At 43.2% G+C, this 12,114-nt stretch overlaps 1 protein-coding gene across 2 annotated transcripts in view; it reads left to right on the top strand.

Annotated features, from left to right (window-relative positions):
* The window catches only part of SPATA7 (spermatogenesis associated 7), a 504,965-nt gene that overhangs the window by 352,599 nt on the left and 140,252 nt on the right, over positions 1-12,114 (top strand). For both annotated transcript variants that reach the window (XM_078660014.1, XM_078660015.1), the window contains one exon: positions 141-268. In XM_078660014.1, the coding sequence (XP_078516140.1) occupies positions 141-268 (128 nt within the window). The remainder of the gene's footprint in view (positions 1-140; positions 269-12,114) is intronic.

Raw genomic sequence — 12,114 nt, forward strand, 5'->3', positions numbered from 1 at the left:
CAAATATTTTTAGAGAACAAATAACCAAGATCTCATTTTCAAAATCGTTTTTTTTTTAATGGACGTGTTTCTCATTACAACATCAGGTTTGTTTTTAACTGTGTCATTGCTTATGATGCCATGTTCGCTTACTTCTCCAGAGTGAAGATGTTGAGACCTCATCTCCTTCTGATCTAGAAGACAAGTTGGATTCATTCCAAGTGCCAGAGAATCATAAGAAGCACGAAGAACCGGAAAAAGACCAAAACCAGCAGTACACTTCGTCAAGGTACAATGTTTGCAATGAAAATCATGGATACAGATCTGCTTCCTGGTGCTCTGATTGTCAATTTTAATTTTAGCGTATTCATTGTGTTTACATAGCAAGCACTCAGCACAGTTACACCACTGCCTTTGAGCACTTCAGTTGGGAGGACGGGATGGAAGTTACATTTGCGCACAGGTATCGAATAGGTGGATCCATTACCTAAGCGCCATCTTTCTATATAGGAAGATGGCGCTTAGGTAATGTTTTCAAATTATAAGAGTTTCTAGTCAACTCTTTTATTTTGGTTCCAGGTGGAGGGGCAGCTGTTGGGAGTCAGAGCTTCGGCAGAGCACTGAACTTTGCGACTGTTGTGTATTCCCCAAACATTTTGATTTCTCTTCAGATGTAAAGAGACAAGCAATCAATGAGAGTGGTTTGTGAAAGCCAGATGTAGATTTCTGGTCCGGTTTGGAAAGCTAGCCCAGGACACAATCAACCAAAGCTTTATGGACAAGGCACATAGTTTTGATTTGCATCCATTTGCAAACAAGGCTGGGACATCAGTAAGGGTCTTGGGGTCTGTTCACTTCGAGAGTTAGGTGGGGCGCTCGGTAGAGGTGGTCAAACCAGGGGCGTAGCTAGAGCTTGTGGCGCCCGGGGCTATCCCACAGGTTGCCGCCCCTGGGGGTTGGGGGAAGGGGTGCTGGGGAATAAGTACGGCGAGCACTTGAAAGAGGTCCGAGAGACATGTAGTATCGCTGCTAATAGTTACCTCGATCAATCATGCAAGTTACATACATGATGGTCCAAGGCTACACAGTTGAATACACTGGGGACCGGCAGTACAAAGAAGAACACACAGACTGCATAATCGAACTGGGGACTCAGAAAAAACGCATGTAACATCCATCAGAGAGATGTATGAACGATTACCTGGTAATCCCCTTAGCACAATGCAAACATACACATACATGACACTGTTCGGGGATCCATCATCAACAGCTGACATTAAATGACCAAACATCATGGTCCCCCCATTAAAGCAGTGGAGACATGCACAAACGTGATGTGCTCTGACTTGAGGTACAATAATGCAATGACGAACTCAGAACAGCATGAACTACTGAGGGGAGGTGGGGGGCAGGGTGGTACACATAAAGCCTGGCCTTAGAACAGATTCACACCAGTCAGACCCACACCATTGCAGCCAGAGACATTCTGCCAAACTCCTAGTGCCTACTGCTTGGTGCCGATCTAAGTTGGAGTGTGTGCAACAGCTAAGTTCAATTCAAGTCAAGGGAGATTTCTAATTTCTGAGTATCTTGTCACCAACCTAGTATCAGCCTGCATTAATTGAGAGTTGCACTAGTGGGCCACCACAGCAGCAAGCCACTATAGCAACAACAAAGTTCGACCCTGCAGGGTTACAGCATCACCATCCACCAAAGCATCCAGGCCTATCAACAGTGCCGGCTTCTTAACAGATGTGTTCTCATTCCTTGAGAATCCCAGGCCCCGCCAACTTGCCTTACCAGCACCCATCAGGATGCAGAGCCGTAGCGGAAAGGCACCTGAAATCAACACAGAAATGGAAAATATAGTGGTGTATGCCAAATAAGAACACGTCCCCATGGCACGATGCGGGCAGAGCACATCTCCCTTAACACCCTTGACACCAATCCATGCCGTTGCAGTGTCAGCACGAGAACACATCTCCCCACCCTTCACTTTAGGGGGTGTCAGAACACATCCATCTTGCTCTCCCTACACCCAGGGCATGCAGCAGTACGGAACACATCAACCTTGTCCCCCCTAAGCCGCATTGCCTGGTGTGTCCACCTCACCCTACTGTACGGCAGTGCCACAACATGCCCCCCTACATTTCCCTTCACTCTCATGCCTGCAGTTCCAATCCACACATCCTTCCTTGCTCCCTCTTGACCCCAAATAACGCAGTGTCAAATATATCCGATCCCCTCTATGACAGCGTGTGCAGTGCCAGGACAGTCCACTGCCTGTCTGCATCTGTCTCCATCCCCCGGCACCTGCATTGCAGAACAGCTCTTGTTCCCACTTCCCGCAGTGCGAGCAAAATCTCACCTCTTATTTTCCCTCTACTGCGTGCGGTGGAAGCAGTGCAAGATCACAGGCCCCAGTTGATGTATACGGTTCTCTGTCTCCTCCCTGGCCCACCTTCACTCTGCATAGTGGCAGCTAGGTTTCAGGTTGCTATTTGTGACATTTTCATAATGTCAGTGTAATTATGAGTGACATTTCAACTACTATGAGTGACAATTTCTCGCAAGTAAATCAAGTAATGAAGACGAGGGAAACGTATCAATATCAGAAACTGCACCCATTTGAGCAACGAGAAACTCTAAGAATTCACTGAAATAAAGTGTGCAACAGGACCAAACACTTCCTGACTGGGTAAAGCATTTGGTACAAGTTTCATTGAGACTTACATTTGGTCCCAAAATCTTACCAAATAAAACAATAAAAAAACACTTTAGATTTTTGTTTGATTCTTGAACAGCCTGCACTTACTGAGTTGGACACATATGTGTGCCTTTCCACCATTAGTTTTTTTACAAGCCCCTTTGTGAAGCATAAGTACTTGGGGTAGATTTGCAAGCCCCTTGCACCACTTTTGCGTCACTTTTAACATGGGGAAAAGTGACGCAAAAGTAGCGCAAGGGGCTTGTAAATCTGCCCCTTGATTTTTCCCATAGACTCGTTTGGAAGCCTGGCCTGATGAAGAACCAATATTTTGAACAATCAGGGTTGAAACCCACAGCATTGACTTTCAACAAGGACAACAACTTTTAGTTTTGAGTCTGGGAGAGGCAGAGAACTGTGGCCTTACTCCTAACAAGACTGCAGATGCTGCCCACTCTGCACTGATTTCAATGGCCACAAGGCAATGACCATACCGTCAAACCAACAAATTAACCGGGAGAGCCGAGCCAGAGCCAAACCAACGGCCTGGCTCGGATCTTAGAGCCCATGCATGAGTCAGGCTCTGAAAATATTTGCTATGTAAATCATACAGCAAACATCATATAAAATATCATATCTTCTCTTTATATTTATTTAACATTTGGATGCTTTGACATTAATGAGGGCACTTTATTGCATGGCACTTGTGACTTATTTAAAGTGATAGTGCTAGTTTTATCAACTGATAGTCTGAACTCACATTTTTTAATGTGCATTTATATGCGATGATGAAGAAAAATGAGTTTTGTTGAAATAAAATATTTGCCTAAGACCATACAAATTAGGTAGGGAAACCGCAATTTATCCAGGTTTTCTGGTTTCACCTTGTACAAATCAGACAGTGAATGGGTATCTATTTGTCTTTCCTTATGTTAAGGCTTTGTGTTTACCTCCTAATGCATTTTTTTTTTTAATATAATGCTAACGCGACCTGAATGTATTGAAGCTTATTACATGAGCACTAGTTACATGCATTGTTTATAGGCATGGAGAGATAAAGTGATTTGCCCAGAATCACACAATGGTGAGCCGATGCGGAGATTCGAACCTGGTTCCCCCGGTCAACCGTCGGCATCTCGGACCATAACGATACGTTAGGTTAGAGGGAGCATGGAAGGTGCTGGGGGTGGAAACAGGAAGAAGCCACATGAAAGCTCAGCTCGGTATGTGCTCGAGTTTCCAACTAGGTATAGGCTAGGAAAAAAAAGTGGTTACAAAAAATTGTTCTGTTCCAAATATTCAGGGACTTGCGTGGTCACCATGGTCAAGAGACTGTTTGCAGCATAAGTAAGGCATAATATATGCCAAGCCCTCTGTTCATTCATTGCAGTTTTTCAACAGCGTGGTAATGATGCTATTTATAAGTTCCTCAGTGCTAATGCCAGTGGTTAGAGAGGCCTTTATACATTTTGGCATGAGTAGGTAGGGAGGTCCAGTTTGAAAACCTCTACGTTGCCGTGGTCAGACGAATGACAGATCACTTCAGAGATATTTAGATTTTTTTACTTGCTTCCTTTACTGGTGATGTTGGCCTGGGAGGGGTCTCAATGTCCTAGAACAGAACAACTGATGGCTATTGATTCAGATTGTTTTGAATTTGTTTTGGAAGAAAAACTATTTCTAATGAAGAAGTATCATGTGGTGTTTGCCGTGAGGTAGTAGCGAGCTCGGTTTCAATCTTACAGAGTTGATTTGACAAGTTGTCATATTCAGAGGTAGAGGATTGAAAATCAATTTCTAGGGTCTGAGAAGTATGAGTTTGTTTCAACAGCTGAATGTAGGCATTACAGGGGGTCGTCCAGGAACTTTTTAAATATACTGCTGTTCTTGTGCATTTTAGCAGTGTGGAACTCCTTGGGAAAACACGTACTGTGTGCAGATTTTCTGACGTGGCTTAGTATTCTTGTGAAGATTCATCTGGTTGAGACCTGTTGACACGCCCCTTTCCATGAAGTGAACCCAGCACCTAATCTATAGCTGGAAAATCAAAGATCTTGGTCACTTGAAGTTAGGGTTTATGGTCCTAATTTTCATAATGGGTAGTAAATGTCATGAACTGTCTGAACAGGAGAACAGTATACAGCTAGAAGCCATGAGGCTCCGAAGCTGGTATAGGTGAAGCTCAAGTGGGGAAGGGTACTCCGTATGGCTGACTGGATGTTCATAAAAATGTATGACTGCTCATGTCATTGACAGAGTAGTTCAAGATGTCATGAACTCATATGCTAATGACCATCAGCATAAGGTATTGCTTTGAGATGGTGAACACGTATTTGACAAAGTTGAGTAGATCAGAGATGAAAGACGTGCTGTAAAAACAGTGATAGCTTGTCGGACAAGCAAATTCTGAGGGTGAACTGATGAGCCTTTTGAGGATTAAGTTGCTCAGGTATGCAAAAGATTAGCTTACTCACTTACTACATTGCACTATCAGTAGAGAAGGATGTAGTTCTGTTGTGTGCCTGGCATGAATGTTTTTTTAATAATGTAACAGATTGATGTCTTGTACAGTAACTGGTGAACAGAAGAGGTAGCTGATTTCATAAAAAAGAAAACACTTGACTTATCGGGCACTTTTTAAAAAACTGTGATGACACCAACACCCACTTCTTTTACCAGGTCTTTTCTTTTTGGGGACTTTAATTGAAAGCAGAGAACATAGATGTCTGCCTTACTAAGGCCGACCTGCAAGCAGCAGTTGATGTAGTAGGTGGCTGCTTAAGCAGGCAGGGCTGGAGATGGTGTTCGGCTTGCATTCACATTAGTTTAATATCAACATATCCAGAGTCATGCTGGCATTCACAAGATAAGCACTGAGCAGTAGTGCGTGTGACAGAGCTGCACTGAATGCCGATAGTGTATTTATCCTTTTGAAATGTCATAATCCTTGAGCTGTGTAGAAGACCTTCCTGAGGATGATTGAAAGTTCAAGGTTCTGGGATTTTTTTTGTCTTTCAAAATCGTTTTTGCTCTCCAGGCAGGATCAGTGATCTGTGGACCTGTAAAGGATTCGCAGATATTTGCTGGTGTCAAAACCTTAACTTCCCAGATACTGATATTACCTCTATTGCTTCTTCTAGTCTCCCTCCCCATCTCTGATACTTTGGCTCAGTTGCACTCTGGTCATGTCTCTCCCCTTCTCTCGAGCCTTGTAACTTCAACCCTGGACCTATTCCATCATCTTATTCCCTTTATTCCTTCTCACAAATCACACTGCCTCAGCCCCCAGACTTTAGCTCACACCTGGCCTTGTGTAGAAATACTGTCTACAGCACTTACCTTATATGGCAACATCCTGCTTACTTAATGAGCTTGCTTTCTTATCTCTCCTTTATTCCTACAATTCTTCGCCCAGTCTAATCAGTAGTACATCCAATATCTGGTTACATTTATCTTCTTTTTATAAAGGTCAGCCAAACAACACCAAGGATTGGGTTAACCCTTTACATGTAACCGAAGAAGGCAAAATGTTGAAAAAGATAATGGCAACAAACTAAAACGGTCTCAAAATGTAATAGGAGAAAAGGGACAGTGGAAAAAGAACAGAGAAGGCAGATATTTTGGGGTATTGATTGGGGAGAATAAGAAAGAAGGCAGAGATTTATGAGATTAGGAGTAATGGTGAACCTGTAAGCGAGGAGGTTTTGGACAAATCTGATGACAACCCCCATGACCTCTGAGTATGCAACTCTCTTCACCTCCGAGATCTTCACTCTTCCGTCTTCCCTCTGCCTGCTACACCCCTACCCTTAATCATCTTCCTAGGACTAGCTTTTTTAGGTCTCGCTGGCGTTGCAGGGCGAAGCCCTGCCGCCAACGAGACTTATAGCCGCCTTGCTCCCTGCCAAGGGAGTCAGAGCAGTGAGCGAGCAGCTCCAGACCTGTGCACGAGCCGACTCAGGTCCGTGAACGCGCGGGAACGTCAACGTGCACGTTCACGCGCGTCACGCTCCTGTCCTCCTGCGTCTCTTCTCAGGCGCGCTCCAGGCCGACTTGCGGTGTGCGTCACAGCGTGTTCCAGCGTTTCTGTGGCCGTAGGTAAGTGAGGGCCGGGGGGGGGAGGAATTGTTTTTTGCTTATTTGTTTGCTTGTTTAAAAGGCAGTGGGTTAAATTAGGCAGGCTATTAACGTGAAACAAGTTTGCTTATCCTGTAAAGAAGGGGGAACTTATGTCGGCCGTTAGAGTAGCAACAGGTTAGAACAGTAATTTGGGCAGCAGTCTTAAGAGTAGTTAGGACTAGAGTATGTGGAATACCATTAAGACTCCAGTATATAAAGCAAGAGGGTACAAATGAACTACTGCAGTGTTAAGCTATGTGAGGATATGTCCCAGCAAACGTGTGGGTGAAGGGCAGGGCCTCTGTAATTATGCAACTGTGCTACTAAAGTAATTTTCGCCTAATTTTAGAATTGCCACAATCAGTCATCTGTTGCATAATTAGCAGGTTTTAACAAAATTGTTTCTAGGTCCAACTGTATCAACCATAATGCGTCTGTTATAAGCTTGTTTCTTGATTTAGCTGCACTGGAGTTTAAGCTATCGGGCTTACAGTAGCTGATGGGGAGGGGTGGGGTGAGGGGGTGGGAGGCAGTTGGTGCTCTTGAAGAGCAATAGTATTCTTTAAAGAGTATTGCAAAATTAAAATATACTGGATACGTTCATACAGATGTTAAGGTTCAAATGCTGTTGTATCTGCAATGGTGGCAAGTTGGGCAGTGTTTTGAGGGTAACTTGGCATTCATTGTGAGTTTGATCAGAAACCTGCTTATTGCTAAGCCTATTTTGAGTTGAGATTATAAACGTGAACAAAGTTCCAGTGGCTTAATGGAAACGTTAGTAGAATGTTGTGGCGAATGTTATGCCATGCATTAATTGCAATGACAAGTGTGAGCTCCTATTTGAAAGCAATATCAAACTGCTTCTAAAATGTTCATAGGACATTGACATGATTGGCGTTGCTAGAATCCGAAGAGTTGTTACGGTTAAAAGAGAGGGAAAGTAGAGCGTTTGGGTATTGATCAACAAGTAACATGGGCTATGGGGAAATGGGGCTAGGCTGTCCATACAAGTGCCACACAAAGTAAAGTAAGTAGATGGTTGGAAATGTATGCTGGTGCTAAATGTAATAATAGTGGTACAATTGGTTACCACACTATCCGTTTAATGTGTAGATGAGTTTTTGTCTAGAGTTTTTAACTTAAACTTTCTTTAGTCTCGTGGACTCTAAAGCAATCATACTATTTGGTAAAATACACACACTTGATTTGTTCTCCATTCTGTCCATCAAAACATCCACCCCCAGTCAAAACTATGGATTTAGGCTGAGATCTCTTACTGGGGTGAATGTATGACATTGTTCTGCATTCTGTCCATCATTTGTTCTTTTTTCATTTGTCACCCGAGTGGGACGGGTATACACAGACGTGGGTCCTGTGCTATTCATGCCACTGGAGACAAGCTATCATGGCTGATGAGGGCTGAAAGCCCGAAACCGGTCCATGGATGCTTGTGTCCAGTCCATGGAGGGCCTGGCTTAGCAGTTGGGCTGGACTGTTCCCATTGGGTGCAGGGTCAAGACTGATTTGCATATGGCTGGGTCCAAACTGGAATGGCATGGTGAGCAAATAAAAAATGGATTTGGGCCCAGATCTCTGTACTGGGGTGAATGTATGATTGTTCCGCATTCTGTCCAGCAATTCTTTTTGCATAATATTTGGTAACTTGGAGAAAAGTGATCGTTAATACAGGCCAGTGTTTTAGTTTATTAACCTGAGGTCCGGACACACTTCTGGACCAATCTGTAGGTTCCTGACTAGAAAGCTAAATAACAGAGTAATCAATTGTATTTAAAAGGTAAAATTATCAACTTAAAGCCTTCTGTAAACGTGAAGAAATCTGATATTGTAAGGTTAACAATTATGTCTGCGTTAAGATAATTTCACAGGAACAGTGCAAGAGCATCAAACTGAAAAAAATGTGGACAACGAGTGATCTCGATTAAATTTAGAAGAGCTCCAACCTTTTTATTAATTGTGTGTTTGAGAAATAAGGTGTTTCATCATTTGTTTAAATGTGTCTTTGTTGTGTATTTTGTGGTTATGATAAAAAAAATGCTGAGGTTCGGGTTTCCCTGGCTTCCAGTAACTGGTCTGTGGTGCCTTCTGCTATCAATGATTCAGTAGGGGTCCCTGATTTCCAGTATTTAAGTGGGGGGGTCAACTGATATTAAAAGGTTAAGACCCACTGTTATAGACTTTAATGAGAGATTCATCAAAATAGGTTCAGGCTATGGAGGTGTCTGGAATTTCACTGCCACAATGTATTGGATTGTGGCGGTAAAAGTAATACATTTGTATTAATAAGGTTAGTGTGGTCACACAAAACTGTGGCTCCTTAATGCAAGTGAAATTTTGATTGATCTTAGCAGGCTTTGAAAGAGGCATGAGGACTGTTTCTAGTTAAGAATGGGTGTCATACACTATATTGTGATTTATATTGGAAGCCCTAACCTTTTCACAATATTAGACAAGCTTTTTATCTCAGTGTCGGGTGTAACCACCAGTTGGGCTTCCATTATGGTAAACATCAATTAGTACGTGGCTGTTACAGCGCGTACCATTACTTCGCACGCGTTACAAGTCATATTCTCCATTACGTCGTAGACCTGTTTTATTTTGTCCAGGTTTTTAAGAAGGAAGCATAGCTCTCTATTAATTTCGGTGGGGTGCCTTTTACTCATTAAATTGTCAATATCCTGGTAATTATCTCGTTATAATCAAAGCATGGCCTAAAAGGTGATAAGGTAAATATATCAGGAGAAGTGTGCCATCTGTCAAAGCAAAATTAAGGTATAAAAGCATACATTAAACTGAAAAGCTGCCCTGACCCATTTCTGGCAGCTCGAGCAATAATAGTCTAATTTTTGGGGGCATCCTCTAACTCAACAGAGTTCCATTTCATAGTACATTCTATGGAAATGTCAAGGATCCTGAATAAACATCTCCATGTTCCCTCCCAGTAACGTCTTGGTTGTGGATGGAGCCAAAATATGTTGACAGACAAATCGATTTGGCCAAATCCTCAGGCAGATCTGCTTTTTGTCCTACCTACTGGGGCCATTAGAATCCTTGAAAAGTAAATCCTACGTAGTATTTTCAGTTTAGCCCATCCTTTATGAATATTTCCCTCAACGTGAAGTGCTTCTTCCATTCTCCACACTTAACATATCCAAGTCCGCTGTCAAACTTGTTGTGAGTTTTCAGAGAATGTCAAGTGAATGAATATTTTCTTTGTGATGAGGCATTGAAGAACTTTACCAGAGGCAGCTCCCTGCTGTGGGAACCCAAGTTAATCCACTGTTCCTTCGTTATTGTGCATATTTGTACTAAACTTGTGCTCTCAAGTGAACCTTTCCCAGCATTCACTTGTTTCTTCATGTTGGATTGTTGTTAGGAGTTGGCTGTGATGAATAGTGGGGGTGAGGTATGGTATTAAAGCTAAACGGGATGCGTTACAATGGATTTATGATCTTTGGAATGAGGTGTGGGCAATTTTCAGATTTGCCATAATGGCGATTAAGGCAAACATAACGGGATTTGTTTACAGAGGAGGCATTCAGGGATGGAAAATAGAAAGGTATCGTTCAAAGGAAAAAAGGGGAGGGAACAATTTGAAGTGAACTGATTTAATTCATGATTGCATGCGCTCTCAAAGAGCCCTCTATATTGCTTTCTGAAGACGCAGCACTGTAGAAAGCAGCATAATTTGTGATCTAGTACTCCATCTACTTTGGTGGTTACTAGCTTCAGACAGTCTGCCCACTGCTCAACTACTAATAGGCAACCTCTCCAGCATAGACATCCTCAGTTGTTATGTAATTGGATAAATATTGGAAATTATAATAGATTTAGGCAGTGCTTAAAGGAAGCGATTAGCTCTTGATCATAGCTACATGAGAGTTTACAGGATAAATAATGCAAGCATTGAAAAATACATACTGGTAATGCTGTAGCAGAAGTCTGCTGTGTACGTGTAATTTTTTCATTGTATTACATAAGCATAATGGACTTGTTTGGGGGACCTTGGTTTTGCATGGCACAAGATAGGGCAGGGAAGAGCCTCTCAGTCAATGGACATGTATTGCCTTTTTAGGTCTCGTAGACCTGCGTTGTAGTGCGCATGCACTGCTCGCTCTGCGATGCTTATTGTAATCGAGATTTCCGAAGTGGAGTTGAAGCCCCGCCCATCATTCTTATTGGCTGGCGTCATCGTTTATGCTAACTGCTGGCTTCTGATTCAAAATGAGGTTTCTTTGTTACCGCCCTGTCTCCTTTTTGGACGGCCTATCCAGACTGGATTGTTTACTTGCAGCGCTACACTGTCTCCTTTTACTAGTCGGTAATCACTTATTTCTTCATTCGTGCAATGGCGACCGCTTCTGATTAAGTTATACGAGTCCAGGCCGAGGCTTGAACCCTGAAAATTTAAGATAACTTTGGTCGGTGGGGCCGGATCACCCCCTGGCTCGTGGCATGCAGAGTTATGCGTTCTGGGGGAGGGCGACCTGTGCGACTGGTATTACTCGTTATTTCTCTGAACGGGATTCCCCTGATGGACACTCATAGAGCTCTGCAGCACGTTACATTAGAGCGTGTTTCTCCATCCACATAGTCTTGTAGTTTGGCATTGTAATTCACAAATTTTCTGCCAGGTTCGTACCCTCGGCTGAAGATGTGCACTGAATATCGCATCTGTACGGAACTTTTCCAACCTCGAGGACGTTTCTTGCAGCTTCATGTAGACTGATCCCAATTTCCATCTGACACAAGTACATTTTCCGGGTCTGTCTTTCGAGAAAAGCAGGGCCATGTGTTAGCCGTGGGAAAGCCGTTTTATTTGCACGGCCGGGCGGGCCTGTGGGTGCCGTCCGCAGAAGCCCCACATAGGCAGCGATGGTCTGAAGCCCCCGCTGCAGATTATAGAGAAACCTCGGGGCCTTCCTAGGTCGTTCCACTAACACATATATGCAAACACCATATCCTTCCTAGAACCAACAAGGTGTAAAGTGCAATACCACAGCGCCTAGCGCCCCAAAGCAACCGCGAGGTGAGCTGTATAGAAAGGAGGACACAGTAAACAGTGAGGACGTATATGTGAGAACAAAGGGCGATGGGGCCGTGAGTAGTATCCAAACTACTGTACTTGGAGAATATGTTCGTTTAAAGAGACTAATAGACATGGCTGCGATGTAATTTATACGGATATATCTTCAAGCGGATACTCCGTTTTAGCATTCGTAGTGAGTTAAAGGGTGTAAAATTAATAGTAATTATGGCGCAGTTCAAGGACTGCGCCTAGAGAGGAGAGG

The sequence above is a fragment of the Lissotriton helveticus genome, chromosome 9 (assembly GCF_964261635.1).
Source record: "Lissotriton helveticus chromosome 9, aLisHel1.1, whole genome shotgun sequence".
Lineage (NCBI taxonomy): Eukaryota > Metazoa > Chordata > Amphibia > Caudata > Salamandridae > Lissotriton > Lissotriton helveticus.